Source organism: Corvus kubaryi, unplaced genomic scaffold (genome assembly GCF_017639235.1).
Source record: "Corvus kubaryi isolate FWS band 111438036 unplaced genomic scaffold, C.kubaryi_AGA036_p1.0 37312, whole genome shotgun sequence".
Lineage (NCBI taxonomy): Eukaryota > Metazoa > Chordata > Aves > Passeriformes > Corvidae > Corvus > Corvus kubaryi.
Window position 1 is genome coordinate 4637280 of NW_024581098.1, and position 23914 is coordinate 4661193.

General features: G+C 43.6%; 1 protein-coding gene across 3 annotated transcripts in view; it reads left to right on the forward strand.

Moving 5' to 3' along the window:
• GAREM1 (GRB2 associated regulator of MAPK1 subtype 1) overlaps positions 1–18411 on the forward strand; it is a 102398-nt gene extending 83987 nt beyond the window's left edge. For all 3 annotated transcript variants that reach the window (XM_042029094.1, XM_042029096.1, XM_042029095.1), the window contains 3 exons: positions 3115–4293; positions 9352–9518; positions 12951–18411. In XM_042029094.1, coding sequence (XP_041885028.1) covers positions 3115–4293; positions 9352–9518; positions 12951–13863 — 2259 coding nt within the window. In that variant the 3' untranslated portion in view covers positions 13864–18411. The remainder of the gene's footprint in view (positions 1–3114; positions 4294–9351; positions 9519–12950) is intronic.
• Positions 18412–23914: the final 5503 nt, after the last annotated feature.

Below are 23914 nucleotides of genomic sequence, written 5' to 3' on the forward strand. Positions count from 1 at the left end.
TGGAATACATATTTACCTACAATTTACCTACCAATTTTAAAGTATAATTAGCCTGCTGGGATGTATCAGCAGTCTTAACACCACCATAGTAGAATTTAGCGGATAAATTTGTGCGCTCTTAGACTTCTAATTTCACATTTTCAGTTTTTATTATAATTTTGGACAGCAACTAATACCTTATATTTTTGTTTAGAAGGAAGAATGCAGAACAGTATTTTTCTCAGAGTGCTAAACTAGAACTATGGCCTCATCTTTCTTTTCAGAAAATATCATAGAATATACTGAGTTGGAAGGGACCCACAAGGAACATTGAGTCCAACTCCTTGCCCTGCACAGGGCACCCCAAAATCACACCATGTGCCTGAGAGCATTGTCCAAATGCTTCTTGAACTCTTGTCAGGTTTGGTGCTGTGACCACTTCCCTGGGGAGGCTGTTCCAGTGTCCAACCACCATCTGGGTGAAGAATCTTCTTCTAATATCCAGCCTAAACCTCCTCTGACACAACTTCAGGCCATTCCCTTGAATCCTGTCACTGGTCACCACAGAGAAGAGATCAGTGTCTGCCCCACCACTTCCCCTTGTGAGGATGTTGAGGTCTCCCCATCTCCTCTTCTCCAGGCTGAACAGATGAAGTGACCTCAGCCAGTCCTCATACAGATTCTCCTCAAGGCCCCTTCACCATCCTCATGGCCCTCCTTTGCATGCTTTCTAAGAGCTTAATGTCTTTTTTATATTGTGGCACCCAAAACTGCCCCCAGCACTCTACATCCCAGTGCAGAGCAGAGCGGGACAATCATCCCCCTTGACCAGCTGGTGATGCTGTGCCTGATGCACCTCAGGATAGCCCTGGTTGGCCCTCCTGGCTGCCAGGGCACTGCTGACTCATGTTCAACTTGCCAGTAACCAGGACCCCCAAGTCCCACAGTGCCGCTCTCCAACATCTCATTCCCCAGTCTGTAGACACATCCAGGGTTAAATTCAGCCTTTTTTCACCTGTAATTATCCTGTGACTATATTTTTTAACAATGAGAAAATGGTTTTCGGAGTTTTTAATTGAAAATAATTTTGTATTTAAACATGCCTGTTGACTCTCAAAGTCCATTTGCTACTTGGTTGGTTGAAATGGATGACATTAATAAGTAGCTGCTCCGCAAGACCTTCATTGTGAATCTCAGCCGTGTAGTTACGTCTGTGGTTTCACATCTGACCCACTGTTTCCTCCTACAGTGGCTTGTTTGTTTGTGAATCACCAGGGAACTGTAAGTTGCCCGAGGAGGAGCTCCCAATGCTGTAGGTTGTGCCACCTCCCTCGCTCCGGACAGTATCCCACAAGTAGTGAGGAAAAGCTGTGATCATGCAGCATCGAGTGAAAAGTCCAACAGTGTAGCTGGCATTATCAGAGCAGCCATTTGTGGAGACTTGTTGATTCTAGAAACCAATATTCTTAGAGAAAACGCGCTCTCAGAAAGAGAAGGGGGGGATTGCGTGGTACAGGCACAGAGCCCTGTGTGTCCTCAGTCCTTATCAGCCCCTCGAAGGCGGGGCTATGTGGCTGCAGCTCCAGTGCAGCACTCTGTGACAGTTTGAGGAGAAACCAGCAATGAACGTCACACAGGCGTTATCAGCAAAAAAATCCCGAGTGCTTTCCTTTCACGTCGTGGTGTTTCAAAATGCTGTCAGGCCAGTGGTGCAAACTGTGAATGAGTATTACGTACCATAAATCCTAGTAGTTTTCCTGGATTAGACCAATTAGTGTTTGTTTAGATAATTCAGGGTTTGAATGACTTCCTCTCCGGAAACCCCAAGCCTGAAGTGCTAAGGTGGCACACCTCGCCTGCGCTGCCTGTGCAATTGCTCCGAGAGGCTTGCAGAAGATAATCACAGTTCTGCAAATATGGGGGAATTGCAGGTCATGTCTTACAAGAGGAAGCATTATTCACAGCGCTTGTCAGTTATTAACTTACTGGAATTACAGCTTTCATTTCATGCAGTGGCTATTGTGTGATGATACCAGGGTTCAAAGCCTGGATTTTGAACTTCACTCAAGTCCATGAAGTCTTTAGGGGTTTCAGAGGTGAGGAAGGGATATACAATTTTAGCATATGTTTTCATTGGCAATTTCTTTAGTATGTTTGATATTCTCAAATAAAATGGTCTATAACAGATGAGTAGTGTTTATCTGGTGCACCTTCATTTATGAGTAGGAATCTGCTGCTACCAAAGAATTGGGTGGGTTCTGTTAGGTCCCTGGAAAGGGCTTTTCATGTTAAACCACTCAAATATGAGGCAGAGCAATCTTGTCTATAAAGAATTATTTCGGTCTTAAGGAAATAACTTCAGGAGCAAATGAGCCTTGGACATCTGTTTTGTTGGGTTTTTTCTCCTGGTACAATTTCCATACTAGAAAAGCTCACACATGGCTGTGCATATGTTGTTTAATCTCTTAAATTGCAATTATGATCAAAAAATGAGGAAGGAAGTCTATGACTAGGAGAGCAAAGCGGGGGGAGGGGCGTTAGGCATATGGGATAGACCAATATTCTTGATTTCTCCTTCAGGGAATAGATGTCATCTGTCATTCCCCCTAGCCTGGAAAAGATTATATCAAAGGGATATGCTTCATCTGTAATGATGAGATCACCTTTTCTGCTCCTCAGGGAGCTGAAGATGGTGAAAGAAGTTTGTTTCCCTCAAGAGCCTGGCAAATAAGTTCTAGCAAACAGCAAAAAACAAGGGTGTGGGGAAAAGATACCCAAGGGAATCCAGCCATGGTCTGTCATAGCTGTATGACACAAGCGGCTGTTCGAACTGTTGGGATATGTGGATTTGCCCTTTCTTTAAAAAATGATAATGTTTGTTCTCATGCCTTCTTTGGCAGTTTCAGATGGCTCTTTCCTCTCAAGTAAGATGCAGGAATGTGCTGAACAATTTTAAAAGCTTACTTAGCTGAGCTTTGGGTTAAACACCTTGCACTTGACCAGTTGGCTGTTCAAATAAAGTTACTTTCGTTTTTTCCAATACATAGTATTGTAAGTTCAGTCTCAAGAGATTTGATGTGATTGAAGTATTGTCTTCGTTGGGGGAAAACCAAATTTTTTATTATTATTTTGCAGGTAGCTTCAGGTGAATGCAATGAAGACACTGAAGTTTACAACATTACCCTTAGTACTGGGGATGAGCTCACTTTAATGGGGCAAGCAGAAATCCTTTATGCAAAATCTTCTAAGGAGAAGTCACGGCTCAACACCATCTTCAAAAAAATCGGGAAGCTTAATTCAATTAGTAAGCTAGGCAGAGGCAAAATGCCCTGCCTCATCTGCATGAACCACAGGACCAACGAGAGCATCAGTCTCCCTTTCCAGTGCAAGGGCAAGTTCAGCACTCGCAGCCCACTGGAGGTGCAGATGCAAGAAGGGGAGCACACAATTCGCAATATAGTAGAAAAAACCAGGCTGCCCGTTAATGTGACAGTGCCGAGTCCTACACCAAGAAACCCTTATGACCTGCATTTTATCCGTGAGGGGCACAGGTACAAGTTTGTCAACATTCAGACCAAGACTGTTGTAGTTTGTTGCGTGCTTCGTGGAAACAAAATCATTCCCATGCATTTTCCTTTGCACTTGACTCTTCCAAAATTTATTCTACCTGATAGTGTGGTGAAGGGGGAGCTGTGGCACGAACCCCTCATCCAGCACTGGTTTAACATATGCCAGGAACAGTTTGACATAGACGAGTATTCTCGTGCCGTGCGAGATGTAAAGACTGACTGGAACGACGACTGCAAGAGCCCGAAGAAGAGCCGGTGCACGGGGCACAGCCACGTGCCAAACTCCCTCAGCTACGCGCGGGATGAGCTCACGCAGTCCTTCCACCGGCTCTCCGTCTGCGTCTATGGCAACAACTTGCATGGGAATAGCGAGGTGAACCTCCACGGCTGCAGGGACTTGTGTAACGAGTGGGCCCTGTTCTCTCACGATGCTCTTCAGTACCAGGAGTCGGGGGACAGTAGCAGTGATTATCTTTTCCCTGAAGTTAGCGAAGAATCGATGTTTCTGCCTACGAAATCAGAACTTCCTTATGAAGAGCTCTGGTTGGACCAAGGGTCTGGAAAGGGTGGTGATCAGCCTCTCTCTTGCTCGCTAAGTGAGAAGAACAAGTGTGACAACTACAGAGGATCCTTCCGATCAAAGTGTGGTACCGCGTCTCTTCCTGTGCCTGCAACTATCGGAACAACCACAAAGTCTTCAGATGTTTCCCTACCTCCACCTCCAGTGCCTCCGAAATCAGAAGCAGTAAGTCAGGGTTATTTATGTTTGTTTCTTTCTTTCTTTAGGTGGTGAAGAGTTTGCATGCAGATCTTTTTAGGAAATACTTGGTGGAGGGGGAAGGGCACATACAGGGCAAGAAAGCAGTCAGACTTCGCAAGATGTGCAACTTCAGCTAGTTTCCTACTGTGTGTAAGTCATGCCTTAAAAATCACAAGAGTATATTTAATACTACTGATCTAGTAGCTTAATCCTGATACTTTCAGGTGATATTTATTTTGGGTTTCTTGCTCACACAAACAAGGTCTAAGAATTGCTGAGTCACTTCATTCTCTTGCTTTCCGCATCATCTCTCCATGTGACCTCCATGTTTTCTCATACTTTCTGTGGCCAAAGTGTGTGGGGCATGACCACACACACAAACTGCCTCAGATGACCTTAGTGTGTGTCTTCAGTTAACAGGCTCTGATAATGAGAACAGCTATAATTTTTACAGATTTGAAGTGTTTGTTAATGAGAGATTGTCTTCTCTACTGTGAGCCTATAGCAGATATTGAAGAATATTGTGGCACTATCCTCAAGGAAACTTTATCGAACTAGACCTTAACTAATCATTCTGTACTGCTTATTGAAAGAAAATATGTTTAAATAGGAGCTCTGCAGAATTGATAAATGAGCCTTCTAGTCAGTTTTAAACAGAGCATGTTTCCTGGCCTAAGGTTTTTAATGAAAACTCATGGGAGAAATCAGTTCTCCAAACCTGAAATGTCATGGAGACTTCAGAGGAAAAATGCAAATACGTTTTATCAACAGGAGCTTATGTGGACTGGCTGGAGAATCCACCTGTTATGTGCTCCCTTGACATAGTCCTAAACACTATTTAAAAAAAAAAAAAAAAAAAAAGAAAGGAAAAAAGAAGGTTCCCCAGGAAAGACTGTCTAGCAGTCTTTAGCAAAGTGTCAGTGATACATACTTATATTGCATTACTCTTGGTGGATATCATTTATCAAATTTGTTTTGCAGGGTTTTTTCTGGAATTTAAAAAAATATATAATTCCTGTTACAAGTTCTGTGGTGATTTCAAGAGCACGGCTGTACAGTAAATTAAGACTAATTTGAGACCAAACTGTAGCAAACCATGATGATCCCACACCTTTCCTTCTGCCATCTAACAGTCCAGTAGTGTTGGCTGTAGCCTTTCCCTCACAAGTCAGGTCAGAACCTGGTTGAAAGCTAAGTTGTGTTCATTCATGCTGGGTTAGCCTGCAGTGGATTTCCATGGGGATGCCCCTGGCCAGGCTCTGTGCTTCCTGGGGAGGTGCAGCGAGGAGAGGGGAGGAAGATGCCATGCAGGCACGAAATGCCCAACTGCAGCCCTTGGACTGTGCTGCCAAAACTGCCTGAAAAGCAAATGCAGCAGCTGGAGCAGCCAGGAAAGGCAAGACATTATGTCTTCTTAGCAAAGCGTTTACAAACCCAAGAGCACTTCCTTGCCTCTGAGGTCAGGTATGCACTGACGCTTTGTCCAGACTCTTGGACGAGTGCCCAGCAGCACCATATTGGGATGAGGCTCCCTGGCAGCCTACACTGACATTAACTGGTGTGGGGCTGGTCCCACCCTCCTCCACCTCCTCCTCCTTTCCCAGACACATCATCCTGGCTTCTCTTTTGTGCTGGCTCTGGCACTCCTGTGCCTGGGCAGGCAGCCAGGTCTGGATCTGGAAAATGATTAGTTTCCTGCTGATTTCTGCAAGCTGAACTGCTTCTGCACAGGGTCAGAGGAGTGCTGGAGTGCCGGGGAGTGGGTGGTGGGGGAGGAAGGCTGCCCCTGCAGCAAGGTGAGGGCAGCCCTTGTGCCATGGGGGTGATGATGCCCGGATCATGCCTGAGATATGAGGGTCTTATGTCATCCCTGAGGTGTGGGAAGTAGGGTGCTGGGAGAGCTGTGGAGCACCTGCACAGCATTGGTGTGGACCCTCATACTTGGGGTATAGTGACTCCCTTTTGGGGCCAGCAGGGTGACATTTGGGGTAGATGTGTATGTTGCCCTTGAGAGTTATTCTGTAAAGTGTGGAATTTTGTCATGTGTGTCTTACATTACTGAGGTAATGTGTGAGTGCTGTCAGCAATGTGGATATTGCTTTCTAGCCATGTTGGAGAAATAACTTCTGCTAAAGATATTAGCTTGCATTTAAAAGTGAGCAGGGGGTGTAGCCCCATTAAAAATAAAGCTAAAAACCTACATTTCCACAGATTATAAGAATTTAGACTCACTTTTATGGCTTCCTGGAACAGCTTTGGAGTGAGTATCAGTGACCTACTGAATTCATCTGTGGGCTGGGGCTGAGGAGAGGTTTGCATGGTTTTCATGTAGGTATTTATAGAGTAAGTAGATCTCAGGAGCTGCTGAAGAACATGCGGTTTAGTCATCACTCCCTCTAGAATGATATTCCATAGCATTTCTGTATAAAGGTTGGCTGGCAATTGTATTTTTGCACTAAATTTAAAATGTGTGTCCAGGAGCTGTTTGCAGGACAGGAAAGGACATCTGGGTATTTCAGAAGCTGTTCTGGTTTTCTTCTCTCCAGCAGGATGAAGCATTCTGATATATCACGTGTATTTTCTAAATAACTTTCAGAAAAATCAAAGCAGCGTGAAGGCAGAAGGCAGAGGAGGGGAGAATAACTTCTGAATTAAGGCCTGTAAATTAGTAATTGCTTCATTCCCCAAACACTAATTTGCATAAAATCAGAGGCTGTTTTCCTGATTGATATAAAGCACATCCCTGATGGAGTGCACTGGAAGTTCAGGCTCCTGTGGATGAGGAGCATGGAACTGCTCTGTGTTACACTCACAGTCATACTGGTGACAGGGCAGGTTTTATCCAGGCAGCTGCAGAGCTGGTCACTGCAATGGGCACCGTAACACCCAGATTCAGCAGTGACACCCCAGGGCCCAGGCGGTGCTGGCAGGGCTTGGGCTGGCAGCAAGGAAAAGGAGCAGAGGTCTTAAAATCAACATAGCACCTTATGCCATTAGAAACAGGTCACCATTCCTAGGTCACAGGAAGGAGGGTTGGTGCATGAGAGGTCAGTATCAAATAGAAGTTTCAGGTTGTGCAGTGTAAATGTGTTTTATCTGTATCTGACAGCCATGTGACATCCAGTGCTTGCAGGGCAAAGAGTATTTCCAGCTAAGAGCAGCAGCCATCGAGGTCATTGTCCTGTCACACTGTGGCTGTTCCACTCATCTCCCTTATTTATTTCATTGCCATTCTCTTGGACCTAGTGAACGTGGCTTTCCTGAAGCTTCCCCTTGCTGTTGTCCATTTAATCTGCAATATCTCTACTTTTTATTCCTCTGCTGGGTTTTCTGGGGGCTGTGTGTGGCAGCTGTAATTACAGTTTTATGACAGGGACCAAATGGGACTCCAAACAGGTGTTATTTATGGCTTCCTTCTGATCTGCAATCTAGGTCAGCAAGAGAGTTTGGCATAGTTTGTTATGCCAGCACCTTTGAATGCCTCAGTCTTCCCAGGAAAGAAACACTTTAAGCCTTTGACCATCTGCTGTGCTCCAAGAGCTCCCCTGAATGGTATCTCTAACCCCATGGATATATATTCAATAGCATTCAGTATTAATTTTGCCTATTCTGACTTGGGGAGGGAAAAAAGGCTTCAGGCATCCTTGGGGCACAACACTAAAATGGCTGAAGAGTTTTATGCCTGAATTCAATAACAAACATGAATAAAATTGATTCATTTTTTTTACATTTCTTTGAAAGAGCAAATAAGAACCCTTAGAACAAGATTTATTTCAGTGTTTTATGCTGTCGGGCATTTCCTGTAATTTTGACTTGTTTTGAATTAGGGAAAAAATGTAGTACAATGTCCTAGTCCCCAGTTTTCCATTTCACAAAAGTACTAAATATGTTATTGCATTTTGAAAGCACTGAAGTGGATTGCAAAAGGTTCCACATTTATTTTGTTTTTAAGTAAATTAAATCACTTTAATTGCTAATTATGTGTTGCAGAACTGCTAAGATAACTTTTAGTTCTGCAGTGCTGTAAAATTTTAAAATAAACTGCAGCTTTCAAACACAAAAATAATTTCCCTTTTCTGATGCATCTAAGACTGTTTCAGACAAGGAGAACATAGAGGTCTCCTCCTGCCCAGGGGCAGGTGGTGAATTGTTAAAAATCCTGCCTGGCAGCCTAATTCTCAGCAGCCTTCTCATCTCTAGCCCTACTAAATAAAGTTGCTCTCCCAAATATGTCCTGATGAGATTAAGTCCTTAATTCCATCATCTTTTATATGGGGATGGATCCTGACATTTTGCTCCTACATAGACCCACCAAACTGAATTTCAGGTGAGCAGTGCTACAGCTGTGTGTTGTGAGCTGCAAGGTTGTCTGGCTGCATGGAGCAGACCTGTTGGCTTGGTGCACTGTTTGAACAGACTCTTGTGCCCGCACCTTTCCACTTCTACATTTTGGACAGCCTTATCCTGCCCTGCCTTGGCAGCTACAGAAGGACTGAAGCTCCAAGTTTGAATCCAGAAGCTGGTAAATATGAGATACATGTACTATTCCTGTGGGAGGGAGGCTGGGAATTGTCCTAGAGCTGGATGACTGACTATCACTGGTGAAGTAAGTCAGGAAACATCAAAGTATATTGAGATCTTTTCATTACATAAGCTTGGTTTATTACATCTAAATAAACAACACTAATGAAGTTTAGGCATGATGAATTGCTCCTTACAGAATGTACAATATCAGGAACAGTCTGTCTGATTTTCTATGTTACTGGAAGGTTCTTTTACTTTTTAAATGAGTGGCTATCAAACTGCTGAAACGTGCCCTAAAAAAGATTGCTAGTAGCTCTGCCAGTGGCAAAGTGTTCTTTTGGACTTCTTTGACAGCTACATACTGTTGCAAATGTATATACCTTTTCATTTCTCTCTTCTCCTCCCTTTTTAATTATTTCCTTTCAAAGAGTAAGGCAGAACCAGATGTGTTTCATCTGGCTGGGGCTGCTGTTGCCCAGATTTTCTTGCTGCTTGCTTACGTGTTCTTCTTTTGTACAGGTAAAAGAGGAATGCAGGCTCCTCAACGCTCCCCCGGTCCCACCACGGAGTTCAAAGCCGTCCTCCACCAGTCCTTCCATCCCTCCTCGCACAGTGAAACCTGCACGACAGCAGACCCGCTCTCCCAGCCCCACTCTGTCCTACTACTCTTCAGGACTGCACAACATGTATGTGTCTGAGCTGTGGGAGCACCGTGCTAGCACTTTCTGAGAAAGTTAAATTTAGCACTGTTCTTTTTAAAGGCGCTTGTTTCTAAGGCACGGTACGGTGTCAGACTTGCTGACTTTTTGTAAAACGGGCTAACCTGTCAAGTTATTTTTAAAGATTCAAAAGGAAGAAAAGCTCCATCAGGGACTAGGTTTTACTAGATAGGACATAGCAGTTGATATTAAATACCTGCACACATTGCTAGAGGTAATACCGCTCTTAGGTGACATAGGCTGTCTAATTAAAAAATCATGTATAGTTCTCCATGTTTCTTGAAAGGCTTGAATCTTCAAACCAGACCACCTCAAAGCTAGTTTTTGGGTGGGATTGCAGTGCTGCATGCAGTGCAGCCAGCTCTGATAATCAGGGACACAAAAAGAGTGTGGTAATCCAGAAATGTGTTGTGCTAACTATATGGGAACCTACAGGGTGGATGTGATGGAGGACAGAAGGACCAGCAGACACCACTGAGTGTGAAGTGAGGTGTAGCAGAAGGGGGCCAGACAGCTTCCACATCAAACACACTTCAGCACGACCCACAAACTGGAAAATCCACCCAGGCTGGTTGAAAGTTGACAGTAAATTCTGAATTATGTGGCTGCATAGCTTTTCTTAGTGATACAGTGTCCTTCCTTTGGCTTCAGAAAATATATGCACCTTCTGAAGCCTCACCTCCTTTTTACCTTGGATGTCTTCTTGCCATTATTTTTGGTACCCCTTCAGTGACACAGTGTGTGGATATTACAAATTAATCTGAAACATCACTGAATTCATTTCAGCCTGGATGCAGTTGGGATAATAACTTGTGCTGGAATTGCCTTACTAAGCCATACTGCACATTTGCGGCTTAGTGTTGTGGATCTGGCAATGATCACTCTAGATCAAGGCTGCTTGCTTATTTTATGAAAGCCTGTTGGGTAGTTCTGTCAAGGTCTACTCCACAGGAGGTTGAGCACAAGACCTCCCAGCTTTTGGGGCCCACCAAATGCTGCCTTCTCTCTTTGTAGCTAAGAATACATCTGCCTTCCAAAAAACTATGAAAAAACTAGGAAAACAGAAGTGAAGTTTCTCAGGAATGCAAAAGGTTGTAGTGAGGTGGGGGTCAGTCTTTTCTCCCAACTAACAAGCAATAGAATGAGAAGACATGGCCCCAAGTTGCACCAGGGGAGGTTTAGATTGGATATTAGGAAAATTTCTTCATGGAAAGGGCTGTCAAGCACTGGAACAGGCTGCCCAGGGAAGTGTTGAAGTCACTATGCCTGAAAGTGTTCAAAAAAAGTGTATATGTGTCACCTGGGGACATGGTTTAGTGTGGACTTGGCAGTGCTGTGTAATGGTTGGATTGATGATCTTAGAGGTTTTTTCCAACCTAAACAATTCTGTGATTCAATGACTTGCCTTGAACTTCACAGTATTTGCATGAAATTCATCTCCACCTGGGTCCAGACCAGACATCTCCATTTTGGTAGAGTTGACCTACCAACACCTCTGTGTTGCAAAGGAAGCTACTAGAAAATTGGCATTGTGTGGAGTAGCCAGATTGCTGGTGAAGTTGCTTTGCCATTTATATCAACGGTCTTGTTTTCTGGATCACGAAAGGTTGCAGGCAATATTTTAAACAGAAACAAAGTCAGTATGATTTGTCCTTATCTGCCTCTAAAAATGCCTGATGCCTGACTTAAGCTGTGTTTGAGGCTTGTCTTGCATCCTTTGGCACCAAGTCCCAGGGAGTTAATTTTAGTGGAGGATGAATAAGGAAGTACTTTGAAAATGTTAAAATGTTATTTTATCAGTTTTCAGAAATTCCATTAATTTTTGAAATCAATAAATGTTCCAGTTCTAGTATGGAATTAGAGAACAGAAACAGGATCAATCAATTTAATTGCTCTGTATTATTGGTTGTTTACAACACCTCGCTGACTGTTTCCTCAGCTTGATGGCTTGGTTTGTGAAAAATGATTTGCACTGTGTGCAATACACTAGTTGGCCTTTCAGCAGCCAGAAGTGACCAGCTGATGGTGTATCCCTGCTGAGTGGGGAAAACTCCATCTCTCCTACTGTAAATATCCAGCTGCTTTACCTGTCAGACTTGTATTAGTGACGTAAAGAGACGAAAAGTTCGGAAGGCACGGAATGGAGACTGAGGGATGGTTAGAAAGAGGGAAACTGCATCTGTTGGGATGGATATTTTCCAGTGATGCAGATTAGAGCTGGTTTTATGCATCTGCACTGTGTATTTGATCTGGGCAAGTCCAGGCTGGCTTCCTCTCTGATCCACTGTAAGTACACGGGGAAGTAATTTTGTGTCAATCCACTGAAAACTATGCTGGTTTTTGATAACTGCTCCATTCTCAAGCAGTTTCCACTGAGCTGTCATGGGGTGACTGTTGAGTTTCTTTTTTGAGTAGTTAGTTCTCAGGAGAGATAGGTGACTAATTAAAACAATTTTTTTCAACTGGTGGTTTCTGTCTGTTCTGTTGAGTAAGGATTTATAAGTCTGCTAAGTGTTTTTCCAGTGTTCTGGTTTAGTTGGCCAAAATTCCAAAGATCAGCACAATCTTTCACATTTTCTTTTAGAAAGTGGCATAGAATCAGCAAACATTTGCTTTTGATAACAGCTTGCGTGCTTTTGTTGTCGTCTCCGTCTCTTGGGAACGCCTGGATATAAACCATCAGTTCCCTGGGACAGGCTGAGCTTAGTTCACCACCTGGAAGTGGATCAGGGTAACTTTCTTTAGGTGCCTTTGAACAGCAAGTGTTTGACATCAAAGCATTTTAAAGATCCAGACACATCAACAAGTTACTGTGGGTAAGCTTAAAGCCTGATACTTCAGCACATCCAGCTAGGTCTGCTTACCCTTCCTGCTAAAACTAATCCTTTGGCAGTGAGCATTAACTCACTCTGTGTCTCTGTACTCTGCCCTGGTGCACATGGCCTAGTGCAGGGTGACCTGCCCCTCATATGAGCTTTTGCATACCATGACACATCTGTGCTATATATATAGAAAAGTACTGGACTAGAACATCTTTCTAGTGTATGTGAGGCTGTTTCTCATCCATGGTGGTATCCCTCAGGAATTCAACAGTGAAAAACTGAGTATTTGTGTGATGACACAGAACTGAATTGAGACATCTACTGTTTTTATGAGCTTGAAAAAACAAGACATGAGGCTTTTGGGTATATCAGCATCTTGTCAGGCTTATAGAAGGGGTGAAGGAACTGTCAGTGCATTAATTCAAACATGTTAATTCAAATGTGAAAAGTTCTGCTGGAGGAAAGAAGATTCTTTCCTTGTGACGGTCACCCTCTGACTCTGTCAGATGATTTATGAGTTTATTGAAATGCCAATTTTTTTCTTACTAACAACATCTTTTCTGCCTTGTTCCTTAAGTAATGTCACAGAGAGCGACAACACCAACCCAACTGAGAGCCCACCCGTTTCCTGCTACCCGTGTAACATGATGAAATCTGAATCCAAAGAGCCTGAGACCACAATGCCTTTGGGAAGCCCCTCAGCTGAAGCTCTGCCTTCGAGGTTATCTTGGCCAAACCATTTTTCAGGAACTGCTGAAGGCCTGAACAGGAGTGATTTCCTGCTTGATCCAAGCAGGAGCTACAGTTACCCCAGACAGAAGACTCCAGGTACGCCAAAGAGAAACTGTCCAGCACCTTTGACTTTTGACTTCGATGGCTGTGAGCTCCCAACGGGGTACTCCCCGCTGACTCCAGCAGAGTTCACAAACACCATCTCCAGCTGTCCAAAGTCAGCAAGTTACTCTCTAGACTGCACTGATGAGAAAACTCTGGGAGTCAGCAACACAAAGCAGAGCCATTCGTGTCCTGCCTTACCTCCTCGGGCACCCAAGTCAAGTGAAGATAAGATGGTTACAGACATGTGTCCCTTGCCACTGAAAATAGATGGTGCCGAGGAGGAATCAAAAACTGGCTCTCCAGACATCTTGGAAGACCAGTATCTTGCTAAAAAGGGCATGCAGGATACATTCTCTGTGTCTTACCCCTTCTCGTCTCCCCTCCACCTCCAGTTAGCACCGAGGTCTTGTGGGGATGGCTCTCCCTGGCAGCCACCCACAGACCTTTCTGGACTCTCGATAGAGGAAGTGTCTAAATCGCTGAGGTTTATTGGTCTGTCAGAAGATGTCATATCGTTTTTTGTCACGGAGAAGATTGATGGCAATTTACTGGTTCAGCTTACAGAAGAAATCCTATCAGAAGACTTCAAGCTAAGCAAATTGCAGGTTAAGAAAATATTACAGTTCATTAATGGCTGGCGGCCCAAGATGTGATGCTGGCTAGCTTTTAGTGAAACTGTATGAGGTGTGCTCGATACATTTGAGCTAATACATCGCTTCCTGTTTTTTGCACTAAAAATCCTTCCTGTAAATAGTAGTAGAAAAATTCTTACTATGCAGATAAACATTTTTCAGTGGTGAATGGACTTTTTTTTCTATGTCAATAATAAAGGTAGAGAACCTGCAGAGGTGTGCCTTTGTGCATCCCTGAATATTCAACAGCTGCTAAAAACCGGACACTAAGGGAACTTTGACTCCATAGTCTGTTAAGACTTAGTCGTATTTATTACTGAACAATTTGATGCTGAAAGACACACACCAATCCAGTTTACAGTTTTGTGTTAACTGCAAAAAAAGGTATTTCTTATGGGATTATTTCTGTTCACATAATACTTGGCAACGTGCTGTGACTTGCAGATATACAAAAGCATTGGTTTTGACACTACATCTGAAAATGTTAAGAATTGCTGTGAAGTGCCACTAGCACACTATTCTTGCAGCATTATTTTTATTCACAGTATCTTCCTGACTATCTGTAACATGGATGCATTTTCCATGTTACTTTGAGCAAAAAGAGTTAAATGTTTTTAAACCAAGAGTCATGCTTAGCTCGTTGCCCAGAGGGGAGGGAGAAGGGGGATTTTCTACTGAGCCACTCTGCCCTGGCGAATTAAAAGTTTATGACCTGTAGATTTCAAAAGTTGCTTTTGTAGTCGGATGACTGGAGTAAATAGCATGACTTCTGGTCGCGCAGCTTTCTCATGGGAAAAGCAGTTCAGTGCACAGACTCCTTTCTCAGCAGATCCTGCCTGCTGCAGCAGCCTGCTAGCACAGCCCTTGCAGGAGCTGTGCTGTGGTGGAAGGTAACAGCTCCTTGTGTTTCCTCTGCTGCTGTTCTGATCGTCTGAAAACACGCTCGGTCTGCTCTCCTATTCCTGCGGTCGGATCTGTGTGGGAAGGTGATCGTGCTCCTGTGTCATGCCTTTGAAATAAAGCGTTGGCAAGGTGGGAGGGATCGGAAACAGAGCACGGCATGCTGCTGAGAATGGGCTGAGTGAGGTTTTGGACCGTGCCACAGGAAATGTTTGTGATCTTTTCAGTTCACCTGTCTTGTTTGCAGTGGGCTAGAAGGATGTGGGTGTCAAAGTGGGAGGGGCTGAGCATCAAAGGACGTGCTAATTCAGTTGCCCAGCTGCAAAATCTGCACTAGATGTCACATGTAAGTAGCAGTTAAAAGGGAGCACAGAGATGGTACGTGGGTATTAGTCTACCCGTGGAGACCTCTCAAATTTAACTGCTTAAAAGGCTAGGAATAGGATTAACTTTTGATAGTCCTTTGTGGTTTTCTTGTAGTTGACAGAGCTCTCTGAAATGTGTCTAAAAAACCCCTGGATCCCCCTGCCTTTATATACTGGATTCAAGGATTTGTGGAGGTCCTCAGGAAACACTCTATGTTATCCCTTCCTCCTCAGCAAGTGTGCGTGCCCAGGATCCTCAGGTGGTCAGAGCTAGGAATGCTAGAGCAATTTCACCTTCACTTGCTGCTGAGCAGAGCCCTGGCTAGGGGAACACCATCACCTGCCTTGTTTACCTTTCTGATGTATAAAAAAATATCTCCATTGTAGGGCACATAGTTGGGAGCATCAAGAGAAAATACAGAGCAGGGACAAAACTGCTAGGTTTGCCTGTTTTCTCAGCCATATTGACTCATTAAAAATAATTTATTAGCAAATAGAGCTTTTTGTTGTTGGGGCAAATTTCATGTCATGTCGCCATGACGAAGCCAAGGTGCATTATTTGTCTTGCAGAATGCAAACCACCAGTTCCCAACCAGAAAGCAAATCCCAGTTCTTGTGGGTACTGTAAAGGCAACAAATACCCCAATAGAAAAACCCCCACAACTTCATAATCCTATTTTTCATAATGTATTGGCTTTAAGCAACACATGAATAGCTTTCTCCAAATGCTTTTTAATTAGCATCCTAAAATATTTTAGCTGCAAATAGGATGAGATCAAATTCAGATACTGTTCAGACGTGTGTGCTTGTTGGTAGACAGATGCAAGTTGAAACCAATTGCCTTTTAAACCTCACTGTGTCAAATGAGTGTTCAAATTTGAAAGGGCCAAATATTTAATGTCAGGTACTTGTCATTGTTTTGCTCAGCTTGTTAATTCTAGGTAAAAACCCCTAAAATATCTAAAAAAAAAAAAAAAAGAAAATATTGCAGTCTTGGTAATATTAACATTAAATATTGCTAACACCCCCCAGTATATTAACATCCCTGACAAAGTAGTTTTCTTTGACTGTGGATTCACACCTCTTCTGTTACCTCTGCTTACCTGCTTGAAGTGGTTATTCTTGCAAAGAGACTGGTGGAATTTGCATTCATGACCGTGCTGCATCAACATCTCACATGCATAAACCAAAATACAACTGGCCCACAGAAAGGCCCAGCAATGTGCATTGTTTGCAGAAGCTGAGCCTGTGCACCAAAGTACAGCTAAAACCTCTACCTGCAAACTTGCTATTGGTGGCCTTCCAGTTGTCTCGTTCTAGCTTGGCACTGCTTACTTTTTTTGTGCATAATGTATTAGCATTTAACTTTTTCCTTTGCCCTTAGCCACTCGTTGCCTTCATTTTCCAAGCCATTTTTTGGGATTTAGGTGTTCCTAAAATTTGTGTTCCTTGAATTTTATGACTCCAGTGTTGATCTACCTGCTGTGGTGCCCAAGCTGGACTGAAGTTATCTGCTCTGCTGAAATCAGTAGAGTGATGAGCAAACTGACCAGGTGGAGTGTTGTGGCTCAGCCTTTGGATCCTAGGTTATGGAAAGGGGTATCTTTCAATAGGTAGCCAGGCACAGCGTGGAGGTCAGCAGTGGGGAAAACCAATCTGGTTTTGGGCAGTAGTGGAGTCCAGCCATGTAGATGGGAGTTGTGTTGGTTGTCTTTGGGGCCTGAGAGCTGTAACCATTGAGCATTGTGCCAGAGTGGGCCAAAAATCACTTAAATTTTTGAGGCAGTCTGCTAAAACAGGCCAGTCCTAACCTTGGATTTCTTCCCTCAGATTAAATAAATATAAGGCCTCTGGTGCTTACTTGGTTATTGGTGTCCGAGCTCTGTGTTACCTTTGGGGTTTTTGTTTGTCTGGGGGTTTTGGTAGCAAAAAATATGGCATGTCATCCTGTATGGAGCTGTCTTTCTGTCCTGCACCAGGAAACACATCCTTTCTATGCAACAGTTGCATGTTGGCACAAGGACTGATGCTGCCTTCAGCAGTGAAAGCCGGATTCTGGCATGGAGGCTTTTCTGGAGGTGGACATTGAATTGGGCAGGGGAGGCATGGAGAGGAAACTTGAGGGGAAATGCTAGTTTCTTTCAAATGCTCATTGTGCCTAGGATTGAGATTCTTTGTCTTGCTGCCTGCCTGGCTAACCAAAGCTGTGTTGACAGCAACTCAAAGTGCATACTTGCGTTCTTATTCTTGCCATATTGTAAAAATTGCCTACGGCTAGAAACTTAGACAGAAAACATTTGGTCCATCCAAAATTAGAAGGGAAATGCATTTTGAAGTATTCTTTTCAGCTAGAAGCAAGGGTTTGAAGTTACTGTGTATTACTGTGTATTTTCTAATACAACAGGTTTACTCGCCGCTTAAATGAACTTCGTTCCACAACAGCTTCAAGAGAAACAGCATAAACAGCGAAGCTGCCTGAAAAGGCACCGTGTTTCAAACCTGTCTATAAATAATTGTTTTCCCTTATGTTTTCATGTTAAATCAACTTCTTGATTGTCCTCCCACAAAACAAATTGTGCTGGCACCAGCTTCTTGTGTGCTTCCCAGTGGGTTGCCTGCCTGCGGGCCCAGCAGGAGGTTACACCATGGTACTTAAAAGCCAAACACCAGCCCTGTGAGAGGACTACAGCTTAGCCCAGCTGTCCTGGCTCCTCTTACTGATGCTCTGAAATTGCAGCGTTCCTGTATGCAAGCCAGAAGGTACAGATTAAATCCTAATAAGCAAGAGGGATCGTCCTTTTTATTTATAGGGATGGCAGGGCAGTGTGGAAATGCAGGCCCCTTGTTGAGACCTAGCAATAAATGACTCTTCATTTTGTTATGTCTTAAATTCCTAATAATCCAGGAGTTGTTCCAACTTCACAATTTTTGTGTGTAATAACCAAATTTTCAGTGTGAAAATCTGCAGAGTGATTCTCTTGACTTGGACAATCTTCTGAATTGTATTAAAAATATGTTAGTTCTTAGCGCTTTAGATTCACTTTGGGTATGTCAAAAAAGTAACACTTGGGAAAAAAAGAAAAAAATAAAAAGCCCCAAAACTTTGGCTTAGTGCATTTCCGTTATAAAACGAAGCATGGGTTTTGTGGAATTCTGTGCTGTTTTGGGCTTTTGTGTAAAAGGCTGAAGGCAGATTATTATTTAAACCAGGTGCAAATAAATATCCCTGTAATGTATATGAACAACTTTAAACCGCGTATTGTAAGTATATAAACTGTATATTAAAGACACTATTTTCATGATACTTCAAATGCATACAGACTTTGTTGTACTAAATCAGTCGGGTTGCATGTATTATATAAAAGGGTTGGTTTTCATTTAGTAATTTCACTGACTTACCCTCTCGCTCATCTCTATAATTTGGAAATAAGCACTTCTCAAATAGTGAATTTCACAGAGTAAGATTGGGATAATTGAGAGGAGTAATCAGGCTTTTGCATTTAACCTCTCAAGACATGTTACTTTTCCCTGTCTTGTCATTTCACTCGTTCCCCTTCAGCAAGAGTATCGAGCTGTGTTTCCCCAAAGAATTTGTTGCCAGACAGCAGACGTTCACCTAAAACATTATTTTCCCAATCCCTATTACCTTTGTTTTGGAGGAAAGTATTCAATTGTAACTTGGATATGCTTTTAAGTGCAAGACCATGGGCAAATATTCCTGCTTTGCAGAAAGTCTCTGAGGCATTTATTGGATGGGGAGGAAATGAGAGACAAACCAATGTTGTGCTGTAGGTTGCAGGTTGCCTGTTCTCACTTCCTTCGATATTGGCAGTGGAGAGAAATGTCAACTCTACAGCCATCCACGTGTTATGCAGATAAGTTGCTACTGTGCCAGATTCCCTTGGGCTGAAGCTTCATTCGCTGATACCAGGCCAAGAGAAAGTTTACTACAGCACAACAGTAGTTGTGGAAGGGTTTATGGAGGGAGTCATTAATACGTGTTTATGAGACATAAAGCAGGGCAGGATCTGACACAGTGGTTGCCGTTGGATTTGAGACAGATGGGGTTTACTTGCCTCCAACCCTCACCTCCGGGAGAGGAAAGAAGCGTGTCTGGAGGCAGGATGTGCATCACAGGGGGGTGGGGGGATGGGGGAGGGGCAGGGAGAAGCAGAATTGCTTTCACAAGTGAAGAAAACTCTCGTTCACCATGAGCAGGTCTGTCTAGGGCTTATCTGTGCTCCCCTCTCCTAAGAGGGGAAGGAAAAATACTTCATTTTTTGAATGCTCCAGTCAGTTGGCTCCAGCCTGAGCAAAAAGATCTGCAGGATACAGGATAGCATTCACTGCACGAAGGGGAAGTGAAGGGCTGTAGCCCAAATCAAAGTATGTCCATCTCCCTATCAGGAAAGTGCTGTCCTAAATCAGGCATGTATATTTTATATATATATTATAGGTAGTAGTCAGCAAGCCTGACATAAATCTCCTGTCTGATTAGTCACCATGGCTACCTATAAATATGAATAAAGAATAGAGGCAGAGGTGGGACCAAAAACACAGCTCTCTTCTCTTTGGAAAGTGCAAGCTTAATGCCCTTGGACATGCTCCTCCTCTTGGTGTGATACAGTCTAACCAGAGCTCTCCTGGATCTGTTAGGTGTGTACGTCCCCTGTCCTCCCTGTCCCTGGGGCTCCTGTCCTTGAGCTGCTGTGGGCCCGGGGTGCTGACAGAGCCTAACGTGCTGTCTCATGTCGCCGGTGATTAATCCCTGAAGTCCTTGGTTGCAGAGGACTGCGCTAGCTCCGGTCGTCGCTAGCTTGGGGCATTCCACACCACGCTCTGCTGCCCAGGTATAAACACATTTTATGTCACCAGATGCACACGTCACGTGTAACCACTTTCTTCTGTGCACAGAGTGACTCAAAGCTGCAAACCTGGGCTAAGCTCCTGTGTTCTCCCCTTTTTCTGTGCTGTGAGCGCATGATGGGAATTGCCATTGCAGAATGAACAGAAAATCAGTCCTGCTTGGGCAGTTGCCCTTGGTGATTTTGCTCAGGCCCTCAGTGCTGCTGGACCATTTCCCTAGCAGCCTTGCTTCCGTGGCAGCATTATTTTAAGGGATTCCCTTGGCGCCTCTCGCTGACTACTACCTCTGCCTGTATGGGTGACTGTTGGAACAGCAGCTCTGGTAGTTCCACCAAAAACTCACTATTAATTGTATTCTGTGTATAGAATTCTTTTCTCTGGCCTGTGATTGTCACACTCAATGAAGATCAACTTTTGTTGAAAGCTGGCAGTATTTATATTTTTATTCAGTTGCCTGGATCCAACATTTCTCCTTTCCCTCCAGGATAAATCATTTTATATTCATTCTTACTTGGCATAATGAAGAGCTGACATGAAGAGTGGCTTTGAGAAGTAGGTGTCTTCACACCATTCTCTCCATCAGATTTCAAAGGTGGAAAGCTCAAGATGAGTGACCAGGCCACCACAATGGAAGCACAGAAATACGACTCAAGTATTTATTTATTGCTCAACAAGACCTCAAAATGCCCTTGACTCCTAGGCAGGACAAAAGGAATCTCTTGCCAAACACGCTTGGATTAAATGAAAACCATTCCTCACAGAGAGTCTGGGGTAGAAGAAGAATAAAAGGGAAGAAAATAGGGACGAAGGAGAAAACATTTCTAAGGTGCCAAGCCTAAGGAGCTGGCAGTGAAGCAGAGGGACGTGTCCCCTGGCCGTGTGTGACAGTGGCTGCTGTAGTACTTGTACGTGCCACACAGTGTCAGACTGGCACACAGCCACAGAGGATGGAACCAGCTGGAGGGGCTGCAGTGGGTGATGGATGGGTTCGGGGACCTCATTAGGACTCTCTGCCAATACCACAAAAGCTCTGTCATGAGAAGGAGCTGTTTTAATTGTGCTGGTGCTTTTCCATTGTACAGTATCAACAATTATCCTTAATGAATATGGGGGTCAGTGAGGCAGGTCTCCAGGGCTGGGTTTCCAGTGGATTACTGCAAACAGAAAGCAGGAGGAAGGAAACTCTAATAGGCCAACAGTGTAAGACCTGGCAGAATGTCTGGCAGAGCCCTGAAGAACTGCATATATCTTGGCTAATCTTTTTATTTAACTGCAGCTCTGCACGTGGGAGAAACATATGACAGCTAGAAACTATCCTAAATGCTACTCCTAGAGAGTAGCCTCTGCTCCTGATAAATGAAGCATTGGCCATCCTGGTAACTGGCCCTCCAGTTTCCTCCTGAAAAACATGGGTGTTTTTATCAAAAAAAGACTGAAAAATCCCACTAGATTAGTACTTCACTGAATGGTAGAATGCTTTGTGTTGGAAGAGACCTTTAAAGATCATCTCATCTAACACCGTGCCTTCCACTAGACAAAGTTGCTCCAAGCCCCATCCAACCTGGCCTTGAGCACTTAAAGAGATCCACAACTTCTCCAGGCAACTTGTTCCACTGTCCCATCAGAAGAAATTTCTTCCTTATGTCCCAGCTTAATCTACCCTCTTTCACTTTAAAACCACTGCCACTTGTCCTCTCACTACACATCCTGATAAAAAGCCTCTCTCCCTCTTTCCTGTGAGCCACCTTTATATGTTAAAAGGCTGCATCGAGGTCACCCTGGAGCCTTCTCCAGGCTAAGCAACCAAAACTCTTGGCCTGTCTTAATAGGAGAGGTGTTTGATTTTCATGGCTCTGAAATTTCTCCTTTCCTAACAAATCGGTGAAGCTGCAATAGAAATGGGCACAGTGTTCTCTCTGCATCTGTGTAGGTCTACTGTTGATTGCTGAAACATTTTTTTCTTCTGCTTCCTTTAATAAAAGGCAGTGATATTTCAAGTTTTGTCTTATCTATCGAGTAAGGCTTCCAATAACCCTTCCTTCCTGATTTTAAAAAATTCTAAGGGCACATACTGTTTCTTCTGATTCGTCTCTGTTACAGCTGGCTTACTGAAAAATGAAGTGTCCTTTCATGGATTCTACAATGTTCATTTTTATTTTATACTCTTCAATCTGAGCTCCTTGTACAATGCTAAAAACTAGCATTTGGAAACAGAGCCTCCAGCAGGAATGTGGCAGGCCAAGGATAAAAAGTATCCAAATTAAAAATGCAACAAATAGTACAAATCCAGGTTTCCCAGCTTCACCTACCAACTCAAGCCAACATATCCTTTCATTTTGTCACTTTCCTTTGCTACCTTTTGGTCTTCAGAGCCTGACTGGGTGCCTCTTGCCACAGGTGATGGTCTGGTTGCAGGGGTGAGTGGCCATCCAGATCTGGTCCCACATAGAGCCCTACTGCCACATCCCGGCAAACCTCATCCTCTTCCTGACCTGCTCCTGCTGTCTGCACCTCTCCTCCTCTGAGATCTTTAACCTCTGAGCTTCCACTGCAGATAAACATGAGCTTGGCTTCCACCATGCCTGCAAATCCTGAAGGAATCAAGTACGGTGATATCCACATATAAAAGCAGGTAACTAATGCTTATACCCCGCTGCTGTTTAAAAAACAGACACAGGCAAAGCACAAGTAAAACTACTTACATTTAGGCAGCAGGTTCTTAATCTTAAGCTCGAAATTTCAGGCCTGATCATGAACCTGCCCAAAGCCATGAATTTCCATATACAATATGCAGCTTTGAAACCTTTTTCAAAGTCTTGCGTTTGAACTGTGGAAAACCAGAGAGGAGGAGGCAGTTTCAAAAGGAGAGAGGAGAGGCCTCTGTGTCACACTGCACCTTTCATCTCCAAACACGAAGGACCAGCATATAGGAGAAGAACAAATGCAAGCCAAGCTGCAGCACCTCAGCCTGAGGTTGCAGCCTGGCATCACCTCCCTTGCAGCAGCCCTGAGCAAAGGGCATGTCAAGGGAATGGGAAGAGGAAACACCAGTATGTTTTTTGGGACTGCTTTCCCCATCTCCACTGATTTACATCTCAGGGGCTTTCAGAGACAGTAGTGGTATTTTGTGTTTAAAAGTCACTGTCTTCACTAATGACTTTTGAAGCCTCATGATAAAATGCAAACTTTTACCTGTGGCTTATGTTGGATTTTGTTCAGAAGCACTAAGCAAAAATCTAGGTTATAGGAGCAGATGCATTCAAAGACCCCAGTGCCACCACTAAAACAGTGTCAGTATGTTGTGTTTGTAAACAGTATGTGACTCTGCCTCTGGTACGTTTGTCCTTGGATGCTTTCCTGAGGTGTTACAACTTTCTGTTGGTACTCACAGAGCTTGACATTCATGCAATAATGTGTGGAGCACTTGGAATTAGGAGATGCTTCTTCCTGACTGGTCAGAAAATCCCTCCCAATTGACAAGGGCTGCAGTTTGCACCAACTCATTCATGGGGATCTAAAGGAAAAGTGCCCAAATACCAAGGAACAAAGAAAAGCTTTGGACCCCAAATCTCAGTGTTTCTCAAGTTCTGGGTGAAACCAACTTTATTGCATGGTTTCCTGCATTTATTTCTAAGACAAAATTTGCCTTGAAATGAAATTGGATTTTTAGAAGCCAGAGGGGATTCCAGCCAAGAAACTAAGGTAATGTTCATCACTAAAAATTTGACCCAAGGCATTACTGAGCCTCTTAGGCCTGCGTTATATATCAGAAAAATTCTTCCCAGAGAGCTGTTCTCCAAAACAGCAACTACTTATTGCTCTCCCTTTTGCCATAAGCCAGGATCATAAATGTATTTTTAATTGATGTAATGTAAGTCTTGGAGGTTTTTTTGATGAAAAAAAGAATTATAATTTCTTCAGTTAAGCTGAAATACTTATGA